General features: G+C 41.6%; 1 protein-coding gene across 2 annotated transcripts in view; it reads left to right on the top strand.

The window, feature by feature from the left end:
- The window catches only part of LOC311266480 (phospholipid phosphatase-related protein type 4-like), a 160855-nt gene that overhangs the window by 356 nt on the left and 133198 nt on the right, over positions 1-27301 (top strand). The window contains exon 1 of one of the 2 annotated variants that reach the window (XM_084368854.1): positions 23052-23724. The exons of the other annotated variant lie outside the window; for it this stretch is intronic. Within the exon in view, the coding sequence (XP_084224980.1) occupies positions 23641-23724 (84 nt within the window). The 5' untranslated portion in view covers positions 23052-23640. Of the gene's footprint in view, positions 1-23051; positions 23725-27301 lie in introns of those variants that run through there. 2 annotated transcript variants of the gene reach the window in all.

Genomic DNA, 27301 nt, shown 5'->3' with positions numbered 1-27301 from the left:
TTTACTAACAGTCCTGCTAACTGTCCTGCTAACAGTTCTGCTAACTGTCCTGCTAACAGTCTTGCTAACTGTCCTGCTAGTGGGGTTAGATCTGACCTCAGTGCTGTAAATATGGCATAAAGGCTAAACTTTGACACTCAGATAGATAGTGAATAGATAGAATAGATGTGGTGTTAGATGGATTTCTTCTACCTATTGTTCAATTTTATTATTTCTACTAACTTGTTTGATGTCTGTAAAGCTAAGGTTAGTTATCATAGCTGTTTGTGGTCCATGCATGAAGTATAAATGAATCTCCATTGTTTACGTTGCATAATGTAACATCCCATTTTGGGGGTATTTCCTATTTCATTGTCGTAAGACGTGTAATGCAGCTTGTTCCTTTATCCAACTTGTACAGTCAACATTGGAAAAGGAAGTCGAGTGTCGGAAACAGCCTTCAAAGTAAAAGTTGAGCGTTTTGAAGCGTGTTGGCCGGAGCTGTCAGTTTAAGGAGAGCGAAATGAAATAAATACAACTTAACAACAAATTGCCTAAATAATTTAGATAATTCATAACTGTTATACAGTGATATTTCCGCCACTTTCCCACAACTGAGAGGGATAATCACCGGGATTTGGATAAGGTGAACAACAAAAAAGTTTGACTTACTTCATGACGATTGCAGCAGCAGCGGCTCAGTCTCTGTCTCAAACACGGTGTGTTTACTTTGAAAATCCCGGTTTGGTGGATACCAACTCCAAACTGTTTAAATTTGTTGACCTGCCAGGAACGTAGTTAGCTGTTAACTTCAGAACATAGCCAATGCTAACAATGCTATTTTGTTTGCAGGTAAAGTTGCTAGCTGTTGTAGCTAAACAGCTGTTGTAACTTTATTCTAACGTTACTCGTTTGTTACTATCAGCTGTTGTGCACGTCATTTTAATATTTGTCCATCTAAGTCTGTGTGAAATGCCTTCAATTATGCTAGAAGTGAGTTAACTGGACCCTGCCCAGTCATATAAGTAAGGCTTAGGGGTGTTTTGATATTCAATTTGATGTATTAAAGTGTGGTGTGGTCTGTGTTCACAAATGTATGTTACCAGCAGAAATATTCTAAATAATATAATTAATGTCACGTATCCCTATAATTAGTGAGCAAAAAACTAAAGCTACAATTAATATACTGTTCATCTGTGGATGTACAGTTGACACCATCAAAATAAAGAGGAAAGATGAACCTCGGCCATATATTTTCTCTATGCAGTCTTTATGTAAGACATCCGTTTTTAAACCAGTGTTGTTTTCGTCAACGATGACGAAATTATTTCGTTGATGCCACTTTTTTTCTTGATGATAACGAGACGGTGACGAGATAAACATGGCTCTTTGATGACTAAAACATGACGAGACGTGTGTGAGTTTTCGTTGACGAGACGAGAACGGACGTAAATGTTAGTGGATGGTCTGTCAGACGTTCAAAATGCATGACATTTCTGCTTAATGTGCGTGTAATCTGTCAATCAAAACCTAAAAAGTATCTGCAATGCTGCTGCATCCTATCCTTGTTTGGTCACGCCCACCACCCGGCATGCAGTCAGGGGTCGACAACATAAATATAAACGGAGCGGTGCTAAAGTTTAGCTTAGGGTGACCATATTTTGATTTCCAAAAACCAGGACACTCGGCCCAGCGACGAGATATGATACTCAAAATCCACTCAAAGATGCCTTAAAATGAACATACTGTACATTTAAAGTATGCCTCCTCTGTATGGATAGAAAATGTATATATTACAAACAAAATACTATCTATAACCAAAGACACACATTCAGACATGCTTCTCAGAGGTTACTTAACATGTTTTATTATATTATTTATTATTTATATTTATTGTTTCAAAAACAACACATGAAATAATGATAGAAATAATGTCTCTTCTGTATTAGAAAAATAAATAATAATAAATAACTGAAAAATACCTCTGCATCAATCCAACTACTACACTCACCTCGCACACTTTTTTTTTTATGTTTTTCGGTGTCCATGTGGGCTTTGAGGTCCCTGGCACCCCCATTGGACACCGAAACATATGTACTGGGTTTGCACACAGTGCACGAAGCCTCCCACTTGCCCCGACCGGGACGGTAAGTGGGGAATTTCTTTTGTAGCTCATCGTTAAATGTGCATTTACGCTTCGGCATGATGATGCAGGCAGGAGTGCTATGGCTGTCTGCTCGCTCGTTGTGAGCGTCAATTTAATGGCCCAATGAAAAACAGGACATTTCACCATTTTATAAAAATCTCCCGGGACGGCCAGGACAGGACGTGAAAACATGACATGTCCTGGGAAAACAGGACGTTTGGTCACCCTAGTTTAGCTGTTTAGCTAAGCAAGGACTCGTCGCGCTGCTACGTTATCAATTGAGTTTAGTCAGCACGTGAGAACTCGTCTGACACGGAGAGTCTCCTGTTGTGTGCTACATGTGTGAAATAACAACTATAGTCTGGACTTTGTCTGCAGTGTATCTGTGTAAACGGCTTCATTCAGCGTCTCTCCCTCCCCTCTGGCACCGTGAGTTACCATGGTTACAGGACCGCCCTGAAACTTTATAATGATGATCAATAAGAAGGTTTTGGTTAGTTGGACTGTACACAATCATGAATGTTGCCTGATTGTAGCTCAATGCTGAAATCTTGTATTATAACATATAGAACAAGGCCTCAGAGCTTCTTTGATTACTAACAGTATGTTAGTGATGACAGAAAGTGATAACTCGCCATCAGACTGAAAAGGCTGCAAAAGTTGCTGTTTGTATGATGTATATTTCTGTTAAATGATAAGAGGCTCACTTTAAACAATATTATTAATAATAATAATTAATGATAATGATGATGAGAAGAAGAAGTAGAAAAATAGCGTACTGAAAATTTCTATAGATGGTTGACTATTTGAAAGAGTAAAACTTGAGAGAAGCTTGGCAAAAAAAGGCACAGATTGATTTCATAGATTGAAAATTACATTGAAAAGACAAATAAGTGTGAATAGAACAGCTGTTCAGATCATCCTCCTGTAAAACACTGTTGGTCAAATATTTAAACTTGATGTCTACATTAGAGAACATGGTGTGGGGTGAGGCTGTAAATCTTATTTTTTTAGCATGTGTCAAGTAAAACGCCCTGTAACATGGAGGGGGCGCAATAATATGGAGATAAAAGGTTTCTGTCCAACAGCACTCTCCAATACTTATTGACCTCAATTAATTTGTTAAAAGACTATGCTTCTTTTGTTTTTTTAACTAAAACTGACTAAAACTAGACTAAAACCTGTTTGAGTTTTCGTCGACTAGAACTGGACTAAAACTATCACATATAGAAATGACTAAAATTAGACTAAAACTAATAAGCATTTTAGTCCAAAAGACTAAGACTAAGACTAAATCTAAAATGGTTGCCAAAAACAACACTGCTTATGAGACCCTTAGAGAGGCAGATGTCTGAAAACTGCCACCATAATCCCCGTACCCGAAACCTCAGCCAGCACAAGCCTAAATGATTGCCCTCACGTTGATTATGAAAATGCTTCGAGAGACTACTGCCCCACATTAAGGCATGCATCCCTCCTGACCTCGACCAACACCAATTTGCATACAGGACCAATAGATCCACTACACAGAAAACTGACTGACAAACTACAAACACTTGATGTTGGTCGAGGTTTTGAGGGTAATCATTCAGGCTTGTGATGGCTGAGGTTTTGGGTACAGGGATTATGGTGGCAGTTTTCAGACATCTGCCTCTCCAAGGGTCTCATAAGCTCTCTACTCTGGTCCTCTGGAAACTCTGCAATAAAAGGTAATATTTTGTTAGGTTTAAAAACAGATGTCTTACATAAAGACTGCATAAAGAAAATATATGGCCGAGGTTCATCTTTCCTCTTTATTTTGATGGTGTCAACTGTACATCCACAGATGAACAGTGTATTAATTGTAGCTTTAGCTTTTACTCACTAATTATAGGGATACATGACATTAATTATATTATTTATAATATTTCTTTACTTTGCAGTCTGTCTGCATGCACAAACACTGCTGGTAACATTCATTTGTGAACACAGACCACACCACACTTTAATACATCAAAATGAATATCAAAACACCCCTAAGTCTTACTTATATGACTGGGCAGGGTCCAGTCAACTCAACTCATTTCTAGCATAATTGTAGGCATTTCACACAGATGGACAAATATTAAAATGACGTGCAAAACAGCTGATAATAACAAATGAGTAACGTTAGCATAACGTTACAACAGCTGTTTAGCTACAACAGCTAGCAACTTTACCTGCAAACAAAATAGCATTGTTAGCATTGGCTATGTTCTGAAGTTAACAGCTAACTACGTTCCTGGCAGGTCAACACATTTAAACAGTGTTTAGTTGGAGACGTTTGGTGGATACGGTCAACAAAAAAAAGTTTGACTTCATGACGACTGCAGCAGCTGCGGCTCAGTCTCCGTCTCAAACACGGTGTGTTTACTTTGAAAATCCTGAGAGATTATCTCTCTCAGTGGCGGAAATATCACTGTTTAACAGTTATGAGTTATCTAAATTATTTAGGCAATTTGTTGTTAGGTTGTATTTATTTCATTTCGCCCTCCTTAAACTGACAGCTCCAGCCAACACGCTTCAAAACGCCCAACTTTTACTTTGAAGGCTGTTTCCGACACTCGACTTCCTTTTTCAATGTTCGTTGTACAAGTTGGATAAAGGAACAAGTATGAAGGTAAATTTGTGTCTTTATTATTCAATCAAAAAAAAGGTTGTTTCAATCAAAATATATAGTTTCTTAATTAAAAAGTTCGTGTTTCCACTTTACTGTAACCTGCATCTGTCGTCTTCCTCCGCTCGTCCCTCTCACGCATGGATGTATTATTAGTGGATACAGGACCGGAAAATGGCCGCCGTTGATTTCAACGGAGTTGCTCGCCTGGCGCATACGCCGAAAAAGTTTCTGACTTCCGGGTTTACTTCCGCGTTATGGGACCTGTCGGTGTCATAGAGCATGCGCAGTTGAGTCACCCCCCATGATGCTCTGGGGCCTCCCATCATGCCCTGGGGCAATGAGAACGAGCAAATTGCGTTCTGGACAAGCGCTGCGCGCTCATGAGTGCTTGTGGATGAGTTTGAGCTGTAACGACAGATCTACACAATCAAATGATGGATTTATAGCGCACATCAACCGATGATGTTCTCAAAGTCATGGTTATAGACTATACGTGGTTAATTTGTGTTGTTTTATTTTTTTAAGTAAGGATAAAACGTTGTTCTCCGCCGTTTTCCTAACCCTCCTCCCGGTCGTATGCATTTGTTTTCAGCGAAGTCAATCGGTGGATCGATGGATTATCATATACATGTTATGTTGTGTGTATTTGTGTAGTCCGATCTGTCATAAACAACAGATTACATGTTACGGGGCGCGTAACGTGTCGCGGACTCACAGTGCCACAGAGATGGGAGCCTTTTTTTTTTTTTCACCGAGACGAGAGAGCTGAGCCTGTGGCCAGAGCGACTGTCTGTTTAGTGTTTCATACTGTACACAATGACTCAACTAAATGCACATACTTATGGCACTATATTGTACACATGTGAGCCACAGTAATGATGGCACATGTTCCACCAAATACTAACAAAGTGATACAGCATGTCCAATCTCCCTCTATTCAGGATCCTGACTCTCCCTTTCAGGCGGAGCTGCTGTGATGTGTAAACAATGTTGTGTGCGAATCCAATAAAGTGCAAATATCTACCGAAGTGCAAGTGCCATTATTCATGTGCATTGTTAAGTTGATTGTGCATATATGTATAAAAAATAATTGTAAAATATTTCCAAGGCTCAAACAAATCTGTCCCAAGTAAAAATTGTTTAATTTGGATTACAGTCTGCAAAACAGAAAAATAGTTTGTAAGAGCCAAGTGAGAGTACAGATGTAACTGCATGCTGACTGTTGTTTTTTACTTTCTTTAAATAGAGAATGCTTTGAAATTACGTAAGTAAAATGTGCATTTCTTAATTCATTTTATCTTTTTTTTCTATTTTATTCAGCTTTACTATTTATTGCGTTGTCGTTTATACTTGCATCATCATCAGTATGCTCTGCTGCAGACTGCATAATTCCAGGCCATCAGACTGAGACGGTTCAAACCGTAATAAAAGGTCGTTATGATAGGATGAAAAGGATATTAAACAGTCATCAGACCCTGGTGACACACATCACCGAAACTATCACGTGCATGGTAAATAACTTTTCGACTTTTCCACAGCAGTGGCACTGGCAGTAAGTGAAAATGCGGTCATTAAGCGGGTAATTTAACGCCAAAATACCTTTAGAATTGCATTTAAAAATACATGCCATTAAAATATCAAACTTGTATCACAACTCTGTCTCGAAAAAGACTCACCCTGGAGTCATTTAATTCACTTTTCCGACCACGTTTAGCCCCGTTCAGAGCTGTCATTAAGCCAACAGGCATCCTCGCTCCCGAGACACAGCACGACCGCGCTTGGGAGTTCACGCACACAGCTGTGACGTCACCATGGAAAATGAGACTTTGGGGGGGCTTTTCTGGCCTTTAGAAAACTTTTTGACGGTTTAAAAGTCCATGACTTAAAAATATGGAATACAAAGATTAGCATTTAACAGTGGTGACAGCTGGAGGTGTCCTGAGAACAGTTTTACAGGCTTCTCTTTTACTATTACGGGTTATGGGAAAAATGCTTTCTGGGCCCCATGGGATTTTTTGTTGCAATACCGCGAGTGGCCACTGGAAAAAATCGGCGTGCCTGCTGAGAGGCTTCGTCATATCCAGGTTATATTATAGATCCATGCTCTCACGCAACTCCCCCCACTTGCCCTTCCTCCTCAATTTCTGACAATTCACGGCAGTTTTCGGTGTTGCCTGTAAATTGCCGTGTGCAGCCGTAAACCTGAACTTCCAGGTCAATTTACAGTGCCGCATACTGACGAAAATCCCACTTTTCATGCAGTGTGAACTTCATTCACGCTCCTTCTACAAAGTGCTATAAGTTAAAGTGAAACTCTCGCCAAAAAGCAACCGAGGCTTTATTTATGATTGGGTATGAGTCAAACCTTCACGTACAAGCACACTCATGACCAAAGAGGCACTTTTAAGATTTACCGTAGTTTCGTTTTGGGGCAAGCTCATTTTGAACGGGAGTACATAGGGCATACCACGACGGCATCAAAATGTCTATTTTTAGACCACTAAGAAGGCTCCACACATCATGAAACTTTACTGGTAGCATCACCAGGGTCCCTACTCATGACACGAGCAGTAAGAACATTGTTTGTGTACACAAAGTGTGTGAAAAAGACGGTTTTGAACTACTTACGCTTAGCTACTGGGACTCCGGCGCGCCGCCGCCATTCCAGGCAAAAAGTGTCGATCTCCGAGTGCGGCCATCATGACGGAGAGTAACGGTGGGACGCTCCTCGGGCTTATTTCCAGATGAATTCGCGGATAATTCGTTGTTCTGTCGTTAGTCAAAAGCAACACTGACGTCCATGTTGACAAGGGAGCCACATATTACAAACAGTACGGCATCAACAGCCGGTGATGTCACGTAACCTCTCGCGTGGTTGTTGTTGCCGGAAGCCACGGAGTACACTACCGCTCACCCGACCGACACATCACAACACAACAGCGGCTGTTGATGCCGTACTGTTTGTAATATGTGGCTCCCTTGTCAACATGGACGTCAGTGTTGCTTTTGACTAACGACAGAACAACGAATTATCCGCGAAATCACAAAACTTGGTGGGCAGGTCCACAACGGGACTGGGAATCTGCCTACCAAAGCATTTTGAGCTCAACCTATAGGGGGCGCCATAAATGCCACACATGCATATCTCAAAGACCATTGGACGGAATTTCACCAAATTTGGCATGCATGCTCTAGGGGTGACTATTAAGTAATATCTTGACCGCCATGTTGATAGGTGAAAGTGGGCGTGGCCTGTTCCTCATTAACCATCATTGTTTGCTTTTTAATCATTTATGGCGAACTGGAAAGACTTAGAGACATGAAACTTGGTACATCGAATATAAATGACGTCCAAATGCTGCTAAAAACATTTGATGCCAATCGGCCTAATGGGGGCGCTATAACATAGAGTGTAAACTTCGAAAGGCGCTCATTACCAAGCCATAAGTGCTATTGACTTGAAATTTTTTCTACACGCCCTGCTGATAGTCCTCTACAAAAAAGCCTTTGCATCATGAAAGCCGACATTACAGATTTTTTGCTAATTTGCATAATGTGAAAAACAGTAAAGTGAATAAAACTTTTGCAAAATTGACCCTATCAACACCAAATTTGGTATACGGCCTCGGGGGATGACAAGACAAGTTTCTATTACAAATGAGCCAGATTGGTCACAAAACATGGCCGCCACGGACCAATTAATGTTCGCAATGGGCGGAGCTTAGAAATGATTGGCCATAACTCTTAAACCCTTTGCCCTATCATCACAAAACTTGGTAGGCAGGTCCACAACGGGTCTGGGAATCTGCCTACCAAAGCATTTTGAGCTCAACCTATAGGGGGCGCTATAAATGCCACACATGTGTATCTCAAAGACCACTGGACGGAATTTCACCAAATTTGGTATGAATGCTCTAGGGGTGACTATTACCTAATATATTCACTGCCATGTTGATAGGTGAAAGTGGGCGTGGCCTGTTTGTCATTAACCGCCATTGTTTGTGTTTTAATGATTTATGGTGAGCAACAAGGACCTACAGACATGAAACTTGGTAGGTCGAGTGTAAATGATGTCCAAATGCTGCTCAAAACATTTGATCCCAATCGGCCTAATGGGGGCACTATAACAAAGTGTAAACTTCGAAAGGCTCTCCCTGCCAATCCATAAGTGCTATTGACTTGAAATTTTTCCTACACATCTTCCTGATAGTCCTCTACAAAAAAGCCTTTTGCACCATGACAACCGATGTTACAGACTTTCTGCAAATTTGCATGATGTGAAAAACAGTAAAGTGAATAAAACCTTTGCAAAATTGACCCTATCAACACCAAATTTGGTATACAGCCTCAGGGGATGAAAAGACAAGTTTCTATTATAAATGAGCCAGATTGGTCAAAAAACATGGCCGCCATGGTCCAATCAATATCCGCAATGGGCGGAGCTTAGAAATGATTGGCCATAACTCCTACACCCTTTGACCTATCATCACAAAACTTGGTGGGCAGGTCCACAACGGGACTGGGAATCTGCCGACCAAAGCATTTTGAGCTCAACCCATAGGGGGCGCCATAAATGCCACACATGCGTATCTCAGAGACCATTGGACGGAAATTCACCAAATTTGGTATGCATGCTCTAGGGGTGACTATTAACTAATATCTTGACCGCCATGTTGATAGGTGAAAGTGGGCGTGGCCTGTTCCTCATTAACCGCCATTGTTTGCTTTTTAATCATTTATGGTGAACCAGAAGGACCTACAGACATGAAACTTGGTAGGTCTAGTGTAAATGATGTCCAAATGCTGCTTAAAACATTTGATCACAATCGGCCTAATGGGGGCGCTATAACATAAGAGTGTAAGCTTCAAAAGGCTCTCACCACGAACCTATGAGTGCTATTGACTTGAAATTTCTTGTACATGTCCTCCTGATAGTACTCTGCAAATAAAGCCTCTTCAGGGTGGCTTCAGGGTGGCTGGTTTGGGACGAAAAAGGTTAGAACCCGCGGATTGCCGCTTGCGGCTATATTTATTATTATTATTATTATTATTATTATTATTTGTTTTCTGCCGCTTGAGCTCAAATTCCCGTGAGCTGGAATGGCCCAGAAACTTGAAACTTGGCCCAATGATTGGAAATGATGTGCATCAACTTTTATTAAAATATGAGCCCAGTCGGCCAGATGGTGGCGCTGTAACAAAGGCTTGAAAATGCGTTTTTCAGAAGGCCACGCCCCTCACACCGTAAGTCCGATTGACTTGAAATTTGACACACATGTCCAGCTCAATGTGCTCTACAAAAAAGCCTCTAGAACCATATAGGTCCGCCTAACTAGATTTTTTGCTAATTTGCATAATGTGAAAAACAGTAAAGTGAATAAAACTTTTGCAAAATTGACCCTATCAACACCAAATTTGGTATACAGCCTCGGGGGATGACAAGACAAGTTTCTATTATAAATGAGCCAGATTGGTCAAAAAACATGGCCGCCACGGACCAATTAATGTTCGCAATGGGCGGAGCTTAGAAATGATTGGCCATAACTCTTACACCCTTTGCCCTATCATCACAAAACTTGGTGGGCAGGTCCACAACGGGACTGGGAATCTGCCTACCAAAGCATTTTGAGCTCAACCTATAGGGGGCGCTATAAATGCCACACATGTGTATCTCAAAGACCACTGGACGGAATTTCACCAAATTTGGCATGAATGCTCTAGGGGTGAGTATTACCTAATATATTCACTGCCATGTTGATAGGTGAAAGTGGGCGTGGCCTGTTCATCATTAACCACCCTTGCTTGCGTTTTAATAATTTATGGTGAGCAACAAGGACCTACAGACATGAAACTTGGTAGGTCGAGTGTAAATTATGTCCAAATGCTGCTCAAAACATTTGATCCCAATCGGCCTAATGGGGGCGCTATAACATAAGAGTGTAAGCTTCGAAAGGCTCTCCCCACCAAGCCATATGTGCTATTGACTTGAAATTTTTCGTACATGTCCTCCTGATAGTCCTCTACCAAAAAAAGCCTCTTCAGGGTGTCTGGTTTGGGACGAAAGAGGTTAGAACCCGCGGATTGCCGCTTGCGGCTATATTTATTATTATTATTATTATTATTATTATTTGTTTTCTGCCGCTTGAGCTCATATTCCCGTGAGCTGGAATGGCCCAGAAACTTGAAACTTGGCCCAATGATTGGAAATGATGTGCATCAACTTTTATCAAAATATGAGCCCAGTCGGCCAGATGGTGGCGCTGTAACAAAGGCTTGAAAATGCGTTTTTCAGAAGGCCACGCCCCTCACACCGTAAGTCCGATTGACTTGAAATTTGACACACATGTCCAGCTCAATGTGCTCTACAAAAAAGCCTCTAGAACCATAAAGGTCCGCCTAACTAGATTTTTTGCTAATTTGCATAATGTGATAAACAGTAAAGTGAATAAAACTTTTGCAAAATTGACCCTATCAACACCAAATTTGGTATACAGCCTCGGGGGATGAAAAGACAAGTTTCTATTATAAATGAGCCAGATTGGTCAAAAAACATGGCCGCCACGGACCAATTAATATCCGCAATGGGCGGAGCTTAGAAATGATTGGCCATAACTCCTACACCCTTTGACCTATCATCACAAAACTTGGTGGGCAGGTCCACAACGGGACTGGGAATCTGCCTACCAAAGCATTTTGAGGTCAACCCATACGGGGCGCCATGAATGCCACACATGCGTATCTCAAAGACCATTGGACGGAATTTCACCAAATTTGGTATGCATGCTCTAGGGGTGATTATTAACTAATATCTTGACCGCCATGTTGATAGGTGAAAGTGGGCGTGGCCTGTTCCTCATTAACCGCCATTGTTTGCTTTTTAATCATTTATGGTGAGCCAGAAGGACCTACAGACATGAAACTTGGTAGGTCTAGTGTAAATGATGTGCAAATGCTGCTTAAAACATTTGATGCCAATCGGCCTAATGGGGGCCCTATAACATAGAGTGTAAACTTGGAAAGGCGCTCCTCACCAAGCCATAAGTGCTATTGACTTGAAATTTTTTCTACACGCCCTGCTGATAGTCCTCTACAAAAAAGCCTTCTGCACCATGAAAGCTGATATTACAGATGTTTTGCTAATTTGCATAATGTGAAAAACAGTAAAGCGAATAAAACTTTTGCAAAATTGACCCTATCAACACCAAATTTGGTATACGGCCTCGGGGGATGACAAGACAAGTTTCTATTATAAATGAGCCAGATTGGTCAAAAAACATGGCCGCCACGGACCAATGAATGTTTGCAATGGGCGGAGCTTAGAAATGATTGGCCATAACTCTTACACCCTTTGCCCTATCATCACAAAACTTGGTGGGCAGGTCCACAACGGGACTGGGAATCTGCCTACCAAAGCATTTTGAGCTCAACCTATAGGGGGCGCTATAAATGCCACACGTGTATCTCAAAGACCACTGGACGGAATTTCACCAAATTTGGCACGAATGCTCTAGGGGTGACTATTACCTAATATATTCACTGCCATGTTGATAGGTTAAAGTGGGCGTGGCCTGTTCGTCATTAACCGCCATTGTTTGCGTTTTAATAATTTATGGTGAGCAACAAGGACCTACAGACATGAAACTTGGTAGGTCGAGTGTAAATGATGTCCAAATGCTGCTCAAAACATTTGATCCCAATTGGCCTAATGGGGGGCGCTATAACATAAGAGTGTAGGCTTCGAAAGGCTCTCCCCACCAAGCCATATGTGCTATTGACTTGAAATTTTTCGTACATGTCCTCCTGATAGTCCTCTACAAAAAAAAGCCTCTTCAGGGTGGCTGGTTTGGGACGAAAAAGGTTAGAACCCGCGGATTGCCGCTTGCTGTTATATTTATTATTATTATTATTTGTTTTCTGCCGCTTGAGCTCAAATTCCCGTGAGCTGGAATGGGCCAGAAACTTGAAACTTGGCCCAATGATTGGAAATGATGTGCATCAACTTTTATTAAAATATGAGCCCAGTCGGCCAGATGGTGGTGCTGTAATAAAGGCTTGAAAATGCGTTTTTCAGAAGGCCACGCCCCTCACACCGTAAGTCCGATTGACTTGAAATTTGACACACATGTCCAGCTCGATGTGCTCTACAAAAAAGCCTCTAGAACCATAAAGGTCCGCCTAACTAGATTTTTTGCTAATTTGCATAATGTGAAAAACAGTAAAGTGAATAAAACTTTTGCAAAATTGACCCTATCAACACCAAATTTGGTATACAGCCTCGGGGGATGACAAGACAAGTTTCTATTATAAATGAGCCAGATTGGTCAAAAAACATGGCCGCCACGGACCAATTAATGTTCGCAATGGGCGGAGCTTACAAATTATTGGCCATAACTCTTACACCCTTTGACCTATCATCACAAAACTTGGTGGGCAGGTCCACAACGGGACTGGGAATCTGCCTACCAAAGCATTTTGAGCTCAACCCATAGGGGGCGCCATAAATGCCACACATGCGTATCTCAAAGACCATTGGACGGAATTTCACCAAATTTGGTATGCATGCTCTAGGGGTGACTATTAACTAATATCTTGACCGCCATGTTGATAGGTGAAAGTGGGCGTGGCCTGTTCCTCATTAACCGCCATTGTATGCTTTTTAATCATTTATGGCGAGTTTGGAGGACCTAGAGACACGAAACTTGTTACGTTGAGTATAAATGATGTCCAAATGCTGCTCAAAACATTTGATCCCAATCGGCCTAATGGGGGCGCTATAACAAAGTGTAAACTTCGAAAGGCTCTCCCTGCCAAGCCGTAAGTGCTATTGACTTGAAATTTTTCCTACACATCTTCCTGATAGTCCTCTACAAAAAAGCCTCTTGCACCATGACAACCGATATTACAGACTTTTTGCAAATTTGCATAATGTGAAAAACAGTAAAGTGAATAAAACCTTTGCAAAATTGACCCTATCAACACGAAATTTGGCATACAGCCTCGGGGGATGAAAAGACAAGTTTCTATTATAAATGAGCCAGATTGCTCAAAAAACATGGCCGCCACGGACCAATTAATGTTCGCAATGGGCGGAGCTTAGAAATGATTGGCCATAACTCTTACACCCTTTGACCTATCATCACAAAACTTGGTGGGCAGGTCCACAACGGGACTGGGAATGTGCCTACCAAAGCATTTTGAGCTCAACCTATAGGGGGCGCCATAAATGCCACACATGCATATCTCAAAGACCATTGGACGGAATTTCACCAAATTTGGTATGCATGCTCTAGGGGTGACTATTAACTAATATCTTGACCGCCATGTTGATAGGTGAAAGTGGGCGTGGCCTGTTCCTCATTAATCGTCATTGTTTGCTTTTTAGTTATTTATGGCGAACTGGAAAGACTTACAGACATGAAACTTGGTACATTGAATATAAATGACGTCCAAATGCTGCTCAATACATTTGATGCCAATCGGCCTAATGGGGGCGCTATAACATAGAGTGCAAACTTCGAAAGGCGCTCCTCACCAAGCCATAAGTGCTATTGACTTGAAATTTTTCCTACACATCTTCCTAATAGTCCTCTACAAAAGAAAGCCTCTTTAGGGTGGCTGGTTTGGGACGAAAGAGGTTAGAACCCGCGGATTGCCGCTTGCGGCTATATTTATTATTATTATTATTTGTTTTCTGCCGCTTGAGCTCAAATTCCCGTGAGCTGGAATGGCCCAGAAACTTGAAACTTGGCCCAATGATTGGAAATGATGTGCATCAACTTTTATTAAAATATGAGCGCAGTCGGCCAGATGGTGGCGCTGTAATTAAGGTTTTAAAAGGCATTTTTCAGAAATTCACCACTCTCACACCGTAAGTCCGATTGACTTGAAATTTGACACACAAGTCCAGCTCGATGTGCTCTACAAAAAATATCATTGGACCATATAGGTCCGCCTAACTAGATTTTTTGCTAATTTGCATAATGTGAAAAACAGTAAAGTGAATAAAACTTTTGCAAAATTGACCCTATCAACACCAAATTTGGTATACAGCCTCGGGGGATGACGAGACAAGTTTCTATTATAAATGAGCCAGATTGGTCAAAAAACATGGCCGCCACGGACCAATTAATGTTCGCAATGGGCGGAGCTTAGAAATGATTGGCCATAACTCTTACACCCTTTGACCTATCATCACAAAACTTGGTGGGCAGGTCCACAACGGGACTGGGAATCTGCCTACCAAAGCATTTTGAGCTCAACCTATAGGGGGCGCCATAAATGCCACACATGCATATCTCAAAGACCATTGGACGGAATTTCACCAAATTTGGCATGCATGCTCTAGGGGTGACTACTAACTAATATCTTGACCGCCATGTTGATAGGTGAAAGTGGGCGTGGCCTGTTCCTCATTAACCATCATTGTTTGCTTTTTAATCATTTATGGCGAACTGGAAAGACTTAGAGACATGAAACTTGGTACATCGAATATAAATGACGTCCAAATGCTGCTCAAAACATTTGATGCCAATCGGCCTAATGGGGGCGCTATAACATAGAGTGTAAACTTCGAAAGGCGCTCCTCACCAAGCCATAAGTGCTATTGACTTGAATTTTTTTCTACACGCACTGCTGATAGTCATCTACAAAAAAGCCTTTTGCACCATGAAAGCCGATATTACAGATTTTTTGCTAATTTGCATAATGTGAAAAACAGTAAAGTGAATAAAACTTTTGCAAAATTGACCCTATCAACACCAAATTTGGTATACGGCCTCGGGGGATGACAAGACAAGTTTCTCTTATAAATGAGCCAGATTGGTCAAAAAACATGGCCGCCACGGACCAATTAATGTTCGCAATGGGCGGAGCTTAGAAATGATTGGCCATAACTCTTACACCCTTTGCCCTATCATCACAAAACTTGGTGGGCAGGTCCACAACGGGACTGGGAATGTGCCTACCAAAGCATTTTGAGCTCAACCTATAGGGGGCGCCATAAATGCCACACATGCATATCTCAAAGACCATTGGACGGAATTTCACCAAATTTGGTATGCATGCTCTAGGGGTGACTATTAACTAATATCTTGACCGCCATGTTGATAGGTGAAAGTGGGCGTGGCCTGTTCCTCATTAATCGTCATTGTTTGCTTTTTAGTTATTTATGGCGAACTGGAAAGACTTAGAGACATGAAACTTGGTACATTGAATATAAATGACGTCCAAATGCTGCTCAATACATTTGATGCCAATCGGCCTAATGGGGGCGCTATAACATAGAGTGCAAACTTCGAAAGGCGCTCCTCACCAAGCCATAAGTGCTATTGACTTGAAATTTTTCCTACACATCTTCCTAATAGTCCTCTACAAAAGAAAGCCTCTTTAGGGTGGCTGGTTTGGGACGAAAGAGGTTAGAACCCGCGGATTGCCGCTTGCGGCTATATTTATTATTATTATTATTTGTTTTCTGCCGCTTGAGCTCAAATTCCCGTGAGCTGGAATGGCCCAGAAACTTGAAACTTGGCCCAATGATTGGAAATGATGTGCATCAACTTTTATTAAAATATGAGCGCAGTCGGCCAGATGGTGGCGCTGTAATTAAGGTTTTAAAAGGCATTTTTCAGAAATTCACCACTCTCACACCGTAAGTCCGATTGACTTGAAATTTGACACACAAGTCCAGCTCGATGTGCTCTACAAAAAATATCATTGGACCATATAGGTCCGCCTAACTAGATTTTTTGCTAATTTGCATAATGTGAAAAACAGTAAAGTGAATAAAACTTTTGCAAAATTGACCCTATCAACACCAAATTTGGTATACAGCCTCGGGGGATGACGAGACAAGTTTCTATTATAAATGAGCCAGATTGGTCAAAAAACATGGCCGCCACGGACCAATTAATGTTCGCAATGGGCGGAGCTTAGAAATGATTGGCCATAACTCTTACACCCTTTGACCTATCATCACAAAACTTGGTGGGCAGGTCCACAACGGGACTGGGAATCTGCCTACCAAAGCATTTTGAGCTCAACCTATAGGGGGCGCCATAAATGCCACACATGCATATCTCAAAGACCATTGGACGGAATTTCACCAAATTTGGCATGCATGCTCTAGGGGTGACTATTAACTAATATCTTGACCGCCATGTTGATAGGTGAAAGTGGGCGTGGCCTGTTCCTCATTAACCATCATTGTTTGCTTTTTAATCATTTATGGCGAACTGGAAAGACTTAGAGACATGAAACTTGGTACATCGAATATAAATGACGTCCAAATGCTGCTCAAAACATTTGATGCCAATCGGCCTAATGGGGGCGCTATAACATAGAGTGTAAACTTCGAAAGGCGCTCCTCACCAAGCCATAAGTGCTATTGACTTGAAATTTTTTCTACACGCACTGCTGATAGTCATCTACAAAAAAGCCTTTTGCACCATGAAAGCCGATATTACAGATTTTTTGCTAATTTGCATAATGTGAAAAACAGTAAAGTGAATAAAACTTTTGCAAAATTGACCCTATCAACACCAAATTTGGTATACGGCCTCGGGGGATGACAAGACAAGTTTCTCTTATAAATGAGCCAGATTGGTCAAAAAACATGGCCGCCACGGACCAATTAATGTTCGCAATGGGCGGAGCTTAGAAATGATTGGCCATAACTCTTACACCCTTTGCCCTATCATCACAAAACTTGGTGGGCAGGTCCACAACGGGACTGGGAATCTGCCTACCAAAGCATTTTGAGCTCAACCTATAGGGGGCGCCATAAATGCCACACATGCATATCTCAAAGACCATTGGACGGAATTTCACCAAATTTGGTATGCATGTTCTAGGGGTGACTATTAACTAATATCTTGACCGCCATGTTGATAGGTGAAAGTGGGCGTGGCCTGTTCCTCATTAACCGTCATTGTTTGCTTTTTAATCATTTATGGCGAACTAGAAAGACTTAGAGACATGAAACTTGGTAGGTCGAGTATAAATGACGTCCAAATGCTGCTCAAAACATTTGACGCGAATCGGCCTAATGGGGGCGCTATGACATAAGAGTGTAAGCTTCAAAAGGCTCTCCCCACGAACCTATGAGTGCTATTGACTTGAAATTTCTCGTACATGTCCTCCTGATAGTACTCTACAAATAAAGCCTCTTCAGGGTGGCTTCAGGGTGGCTGGTTTGGGACGAAAAAGGTTAGAACCCGCGGATTGCCGCTTGCGGTTATTATTATTATTATTACTATTATTATTATTTGTTTTCTGCCGCTTGAGCTCAAATTCCCGTGAGCTGGAATGGCCCAGAAACTTGAAACTTGGCCCAATGATTGGAAATGATGTGCATCAACTTTTATTAAAATATGAGCCCAGTCGGCCAGATGGTGGCGCTGTAATAAAGGCTTGAAAATGCGTTTTTCAGAAGGCCACGCCCCTCACACCGTAAGTCCGATTGACTTGAAATTTGACACACATGTCCAGCTCAATGTGCTCTACAAAAAAGCCTCTAGAACCATAAAGGTCTGCCTAACTAGATTTTTGGCTAATTTGCATAATGTGAAAAACAGTAAAGTGAATAAAACTTTTGCAAAATTGACCCTATCAACACCAAATTTGGTATACGGCCACGGGGGATGAAAAGACAAGTTTCTATTATAACTGAGCCAGATTGGTCAAAAAACATGGCCGCCATGGACCAATTAATATCCGCAATGGGCGGAGCTTAGACATAATTGGCCATAACTCCTACACCCTTTGACCTATCATCACAAAACTTGGTGGGCAGGTCCACAACGGGACTGGGAATCTGCCTACCGAAGCATTTTGAGCTCAACCCATAGGGGGCGCCATAAATGCCACACATGCGTATCTCAAAGACCATTGGACGGAATTTCACCAAATTTGGTATGCATGCTCTAGGGGTGACTATTAACTAATATCTTGACCGCCATGTTGATAGGTGAAAGTGGGCGTGGCCTATTCCTCATTAACCGCCATTGTTTGCTTTTTAATCATTTATGGTGAGCCAGAAGGACCTACAGACATGAAACTTGGTAGGTCTAGTGTAAATGATGTCCAAATGCTGCTTAAAACATTTGATCACAATCGGCCTAATGGGGGCGCTATAACATAAGAGTGTAAGCTTCAAAAGGCTCTCCCCACGAACCTATGAGTGCTATTGACTCGAAATTTCTTGTACATGTCCTCCTGATAGTACTCTACAAATAAAGCCTCTTCAGGGTGGCTTCAGGGTGGCTGGTTTGGGACGAAAAAGGTTAGAACCCGCGGATTGCCGCTTGCGGCTATATTTATTATTTGTTTTCTGCCGCTTGAGCTCAAATTCCCGTGAGCTGGAATGGCCCAGAAACTTGAAACTTGGCCCAATGATTGGAAATGATGTGCATCAACTTTTATTAAAATATGAGCCCAGTCGGCCAGATGGTGGCGCTGTAATAAAGGCTTGAAAATGCGTTTTTCAGAAGGCCACGCCCCTCACACCGTAAGTCTGATTGACTTGAAATTTGACACACATGTCCAGCTCAATGTGCTCTACAAAAAAGCCTCTAGAACCATAAAGGTCCGCCTAACTAGATTTTTTGCTAATTTGCATAATGTGAAAAACAGTAAAGTGAATAAAACTTTTGCAAAATTGACCCTATCAACACCACATTTGGTATACAGCCTCGGGGGATGAAAAGACAAGTTTCTATTATAAATGAGCCAGATTGGTCAAAAAACATGGCCGCCACGGACCAATTACTATCCGCAATGGGCGGAGCTTAGAAATGATTGGCCATAACTCTTACACCCTTTGCCCTATCATCACAAAACTTGGTGGGCAGGTCCACAACGGGACTGGGAATCTGCCTACCAAAGCATTTTGAGCTCAACCCATAGGGGGCGCTATAAATGCCACACATGCGTACCTAAAAGACCATTGGACGGAATTTAACCAAATTAGGTATGCATGCTCTAGGGGTGACTATTAACTAATGTCTTGACTGCCATGTTGATAGGTGAAAGTGGGCGTGGCCTGTTCGTCATTTATCGTCTTTGTTAGCATTTTAATCATTTATGGCGAGTTTGGAGGACCTAGAGACATGAAACTTGGTACGTTGAGTATAAATGATGTCCAAATGCTGCTCAAAACATTTGATCCCAATCAGCCTAATGGGGGCGCTATAACAAAGTGTAAACTTCAAAAGGCTCTCCCCATCAACTATATACTATATATAACTATATATTTTGATTGAAGCAACCTTTTTTTTGATTGAATAATAAAGACACAAATCCACCTTCATAAACAAGCTGCATTACACGTCTTAAGACAATGAAATAGGAAATACCCCCAAAATGGGATGTTTCATTATACAACGTAAACAATTGAGATTCATTTATACTTTATGCACGGACCGTTTGTGACAGTCTTTGTCATTTTAAATGAGACAATGTTACAGTCCAATCCTGAGAGAGGTGAAAAGGTTCTGAGAGCTCGTTCTGACACTGCATCTCGAAGATACAAATTCATTTTTAGTAATACTTCAGCATCATTGGTAAATGGTGAATGAATAGTTAATGAAACTTAACTGTTAAACAATGAAATACTTTTAAACAATGTATTATTATTGTAAAGATGTAAACATGGCTTCCATCTTCATAGTGACCATCTAAATACTGTTGATAGATGAACTACACAGTATTTATTAACCATTTATAAAATATTATATACATCAGTTGAAACTCAGTCAAATAACTTTTAATAACTGTTAATTAACCATATATAAATGATGGTTGTCAGAAAGTTTTAGTTACTTCCTCAAACAGCTGGTCACTGTAGATTTTAACAAACATTACTCAAACAGGAGGACATTTGTTGGGGACTATTTTCAGAGGCGGATTAATACACATTTGGTGTTCTGCTGAGTCTTCAGGGCAGCTGGACGGTGTTGAGTCAAAATAAACTGCAGGGTGTTCATGGTAATGTTATTCTAATCTTAATCATTTCAATAAATCAAACTGTTAGAAGAGAACAACATCTGACCTGACAAAATACTCCATAACCATCAAAGTTTGATGATATAATATAAGAATTATGGATGAGCATCATTACTGATTTACAATGAATTGAAGTATGGATGCAACATATCTAATACTAGTGCTCAGATATTACTCACATGTTTTAGATTACTTAGTTTAAACTAAAGCATGTGAAGTTAAAATGTCTCACACAAACCTGCTCCTCTGACTGTCCATCTCCATCTGCTCTTCATAACTGACCCACATGTATAAATGTGTGATAAAACAAAGTGACATCAGAAGGAAAATTAGTCTGACAACATGGTGCATATCGTCCAGCTGGTGAAAAGCTGTCACTTTGTTGCCAGAAAGAATTTCTTCATTTCTGATGATTAATAATAATTAGGAGGTGCCAGTAGGTAGCAGCTGATCCATAGGACTGATCACATGGACATTATGTAGCAGCTGATCCATAGGGATGATAACATGTACAGTATGTAGCAGCTGATCCATAGGACTGATCACATGTACAGTATGTAGCAGCAGATCCAGAGGACTGATCACATGGACAGTATGTAGCAGCTGATCCATAGGACTGATCACATGTACAGTATGTAGTAGCTGATCCATAGGACTGATCACATGTACAGTATGTAGCAGCAGATCCATAGGATTGATCACATGGACAGTATGTAGCAGCTGATCCATAGGACTGATCACATGTACAGTATGTAGTAGCTGATCCATAGGACTGATCACATGTACAGTATGTAGCAGCTGATCCATAGGACTGATCACATGGACAGTATGTAGCAGCTGATCTATAGGACTGATCACATGTACAGTATGTAGCAGCTGATCCATAGGACTGATCACATGGACAGTATGTAGCAGCTGATCTATAGGACTGATCACATGTACAGTATGTAGTAGCTGATCCATAGGACTGATCACATGTACAGTATAGCAGCTTTTCACACACTGACTTGACAACATATTGCAGGCGGTGCTGGAGGGGGGACCATGGCACAGTGTATCTGCAGGCCTGTGTGTCCTACATACTGTACTATCACAAGTAAAGCTTTCTGTGCTGGAGGCGGTGTTCACACACACACACACTCATGCGCGCTACCCGTGCAGAAAATAGGTTTTTAGCACGCTTCTGACATCACGCCCTTCGATCAGTTTGGTTTTCCTTGTTTGGTTGTTTATCAAGAGGATGAATCACTCTGTAGATAAAATCCAGACCTTAATACTGGGTCAAAGAGGTGGGTGTTAAAGGAAGTGTTTAAAATGTGAATAATATGCTCGGCTCAACTACGGACCTTGATCGGGATGATTACATATTTCTATTGTATTCTAGCTTTCATGGTTTATTTTATTGTTTGTGTTTATTAGATAAATTTAGGCCTAATTCTTCAAAAGAAGACTCAGATGTTATCTTTTGTCTCAACACTCAACCTCTACATAAACTACAGCGAGCAATAACTGTTTCCTTCATTTCAGTTAACAACAAAATGATTAAAGACTATGCCTGTGGACCATAAACAGCTGATCTATAGAGAGCCGAGGCCCCGTCCCTCTCATTGTCCCTCGAGGGACCTGATTTCAGATAAACTTTGTTTGGTGAGAGACGAATAATTTATTGCATTGTGTCATGAATCACACAGATGATGTTTGTCAGTTTGTCATCAAACTAATGAAACATCAGACTGTGAAAATACGTCATTATAAAGATGACACAGCCAACAGTGTCGTTAGTGACATCATCTCCTAACTTAAACATTGTAGAGCTGCTCCTGTATATTAGCAGCTCACAGAACTGAACAAGAACCAACTCTCCTTTCACAGAACTGAAGTTGTCAATGTCAGCAGATTTATTGTGATGTTGATCTTTTTTACGAGCTTTTCTGAGCCCAGTTGGCTCCATGTTGATGTTGGTGACATGTGTTGAGTGAGACGAACGTAGTTCACTGAGTGCTTTAACACAAAACTACATGAGGTTTGACTTTAATTACAACAAACTGACAAACATCATCTGTGTGGAGCACCTAGATCATATGTGTGATTCATGACACCATTCAAACAGGATCAATACATTATCTGTCTCTCTCCACTATACATGGGGCAAACCGGGAGGCGTGTGATGTCGGCTCTGTGTAAAACCGAAACATGTACAGAGTGAGACGTCGTTACGTTTCGGCCTATCTTTTCCGGCACCTGCTGATATACGTCAAGCAACAACATGTAACCGGAAGAGACGAAGGTGTTTTTTTATTTTTTTGTTAACACCACCACGTTTGCCAGAAGGAATGCTACAACCTCACAGACTCACAACCTCATAGAGTCACAGCCTCATAGACTGACGTGTTCAGTGGGAAACTGAAGTGCAGAGAAATAGTCCATGTGTTTATTTTGAAAATCGTGACAGGAAGTGTGATGATTGTGTCTGACTTGTGGGCATCACCTGCTGCAGCAGAGCAGAGAGGAGAGGAGATAGCACAGTGGACAGTTCTGAGGTACCGGCCGGGCTCACTGGACCCATCCTCTCCTCCGACCACACTACAGGACCACATTAACGTTTAATGTCAGCACGCAGAGCGAACTCTTTCACCGACACCGGGTCAGTCCTGCGCTGACACAATTTTATGAAGCCCAAAAACCGCAATTTAGGGGCGACAGCGGACCAACCACAGTAACAGGCGTCGACACTTCCAGCTCACCTCGCCTGGAGATGGAGGTCCGCCGTTAAGGGCTCGGGGTAACCGGACTCGGCCCGAATTTCGCCAAAATTACGACGGGAATCAAGTACAGCTGCCTGTCTCCCGGCAACGGGGCAGACCACCGGCCGCTCGTCATGTCTCGTGCCAAGGAGCGGCTGAAAGGCGGGAATGAGACCAAGGACAGCGTCACTCTGCTGCCGTGCTTTTATTTTGTAGAGGTGAAGCATCTGTCTGTCTATCTATCTATCTATCTATTGATCTGTCTGTCTATTGATCTGTGTCTATCTATCTATATATCTATCTATATATCTATCTATCTATCTATCTGTGTCTACCTGTCTGTCTATCATGAGGCCTATGATGATAATGCAGGTGATGGCTGACAGGCTGCTGTGTGACTGGTTTGGTTGGCTGATATCTAGTTTGACAGTGACTCTGACCAGCTGACTGACTGCTGGGTGGACTGATGGTCTGGAACCAAATGTCTTTGTATGAGAGCCGATGGATGGACGCTGTCTGTCTGTCAGTCAGGCTGTATGTGTTTGTGGTGCGTCTGGTTTTGGGGTGGATGGTGCTGACAGACCGGGCCTCTGGCAGCTCTCTCATGAACATGAGTTGTAAACTCACTGGGGCTGTTGTCTAAGGAGGCGAGCAACCACACTGAATCCCACAATCAGGTTGAACAAATAAACCTTCTGGTTCCTCGAGCATAAGAAGATAGTGCAGAACCTCACATGCAGCCAGACTGGCTGTAACAGCACTGGTCCAGAGAATCTGTATTCACCTCGTCCCTGTTCAGCCTGGTCTCTCTGCAGCCAGTGACACTGCAGTCTCCACAGACCATAGTGTGATTCCTTGTGTGTGTGACAGTTTTTGGGGCTGGATTCAAACATTTACACAGCTGTCCAATTCAATATTTGGGATTATCTGAAGTGCCTCATCGTTTGTGACTCATTAGTCAAACCACTGTGATGACAACAACTATCGAAACTGTGCTGCAGTTTTTTTGACACATTCCATTGAATCATCAGTATTAAGATGGCCCCTGTTCAGTCCATCCCCATCAGATCAGTGCGTTCCACAGACGCTCACAGTAATTGTTCCTCGCCGAGGACTGAAGCCTCCAGTGATGCTGCTGCATTTAGTTCATCCGCCCGCAGCCTGGAAGAACCATCCTGTAGGCACCACGATGTGCCCCTCTGTCAGCATTTAAAGATTAGGATTATCATTATACTTTAGTGGTAGTCGTGGTGGTGATAGTAGTAGTAGTGGCCTGTTACAATCCCCTTTGTTTGGACATAACCTAAATACCCAGTAGCCTGTCATGGTAGCATCACATTGAAGTATTATCACAGCAGCAGAGTCAGCGCCTTGCTGCTGAGTGAGAGCCTCAGATTGATGAAATGATCTCTGCCATATGAGAGAAAGTCACTTGTGTTATAATCACTCCCATTCTGTGCTATTGAAATGCAGCACATGTTATCTCTGCTGCTAAAGGCCCCTTAGTCAAAACTAAACAAACAGCGGATACATGTGGGATCATGGGAGTTGTTGTCTTTCTTGTTAAACATCCACCACTGATGATGAACATCAAATCAAATCAAATCAAATCAAATTTTATTTGTATAGCCCAAACTCACAAATCACAGTTTGCCTCAGAGGGCTTTACAATCTGTACAGAGACGACACCCTCTGTCCTTCGACCCTCGATTCGAGTGAGGAAAAATTTGCCCCCCAAAAAAAGCCCTTTTAACAGGGAAAAATGCGGAAGAAACCTCAGGAGGAGCCACAGAGGAGGGATCCCTCTCCCAGGACGGACAGACGTGCAATAGATGTCGCATGTACAGAGCAGATCAACGAGATCACAATGTATACAATTATAATGGATGGTTGACAGGAATGAAAGTACATAAAGAGGTATTACAGCAATAATAATGAAATGCACATGGAAATGCGATTACTAGTGATAACAGTAGCAGTGGTTAACGGTAAGGATAGTATGTAGTAATGCATTACAATAATAGTGGTGGGACGTATGTAACAGAGATATGACTAATATTAGCAACAGTAGTGGTGGGTGTCAGGCAGGGCCATGGCAGTAGGCGCATCCACGATCAGGCAGGGCCATGGCAGTAGGCGCATCCACGATCAGGCAGGGCCATAGCAGTAGGCGCATCCACGATCCACGACCCGGGCGCGGCCGCGAACATCTGCCGTGACAGATGTTCACAGGCCAGGTGCTGTTTAACCTCATCTCATTTGTTAATTTCCTTCATGTTAGGTCTCAGTGGCCTCTGACTCTCTGGAAGTTATAACAACAGGTGACAAGTGAAACGCACTGTTACCTTGAGTAAATACAGAAGAATTTGGGATACTATAACAAGATATAGAACCATGATCACTGATAGGCGGACCGCGGTCCGGGCTGGACCCAGCCACTGTCCTATCTGGACCCAGACCTATAAACAATATATTATTGAGAACAAATATATTTTGACGGAGCCTTTCTGTTTTAACTGTCACAACTTTTCAAGCCTAACAGCCGACGAAACTCACAGACCAGTTGCGTGTGATATAAGTTATCTTGCGTGATGTTATACAGCCCTTCAAATCAAATCTGTGCTTTCTGACACCCATGACGACTTGAGACAGTGGGGTGAATAAGTGAGTCAGAGAAGAGGTAGGACTCAGCATGCTTTAAAAAGAGATATGTGGACAACAAGACATAGCTGTTAATACAGAATGGACTCTGATGTTCATTCTTCTCAAAGGCAGTTCAACACCATATGTGTCATGTTTAGAGAGGGCTGATTATTAAAAGCAGCAATGTGAAGTGCCACTATGAGATGAAGCACAAGTCTTTATAACAAACAGTCCAAACTAAGGGCACAGGAAATAAATGATCTATGATCGATCCACCAGAATCGTCACATGTCAATCACTGCCCAACAGCGTGTGAGTTATTTATTTATCTTATTTTAAAAGAGGCACATTACTCAATCTCTCTGTGGTGTGTTATTTTCAAGTGCAGCCCTTTTTTACTTGAAATGTGATATGAACATTTATTTATTATCAGAATGCTTCTCATAACTCTCCCAGTTCAATGTGTAAACAGACTATAAATATTGTTGAAATATTATAGAATTGTAGTTTTTTTTATTTGACAGTCAGTTGTTTACTACGAGGGTTAGCTACTGCTAATTCTAGTCTACTTCAATATACTGTTGGGCTGCACAATAAATTGCGAAATAATCAAATCGTACTATGACTAAGCGCAATGTCCAAATGAGAAGAAGCTGCAGTTGTTTGATAAATGTCAACTGTGTGACCAACAGCATTATGATGAAGTAGCTGCAGAGACATCCTGGACTACAGGTCTCCTCCAGATATAAGAAAACATGTTTGTTTGGTTCAGACCCCAACAAATGTCACATCTTCAGGGTTTTAATAGTTTTTTTCAGAGAAAAAAGGAAAATTGTGATGCAAAAATGTTCATTCCCACTAATTATAAATCACATTGCAATTGCAATATCTGTCAAAATAATCACAAAATGATCATTTTTATTGTGCAGCCCTAATGTCCGTAATTGTAGACATTATGATGTTCTCTAACTTGACCTCTGATATAAACAAATGTCTAGTTGTTTTTAGACATTTTAATGCAGAAATGTTACATATTATACAGCATATAAAAACATTTGAACAAGGATCAGTCTACTTTCCTGTAGTCTTGGACTGAGTGCCTGTATAGTGGACTGAGTGCTTGTACAGTTTAGATTCTCTGCCCAAGCCCGA

This window comes from Pagrus pagrus (assembly GCF_965226575.1).
Source record: "Pagrus pagrus genome assembly, chromosome: 12".
Lineage (NCBI taxonomy): Eukaryota > Metazoa > Chordata > Actinopteri > Spariformes > Sparidae > Pagrus > Pagrus pagrus.
The sequence above is the reverse complement of the archived record's forward strand: the minus strand, read 5'-3'. Positions and strand labels throughout refer to the sequence as shown.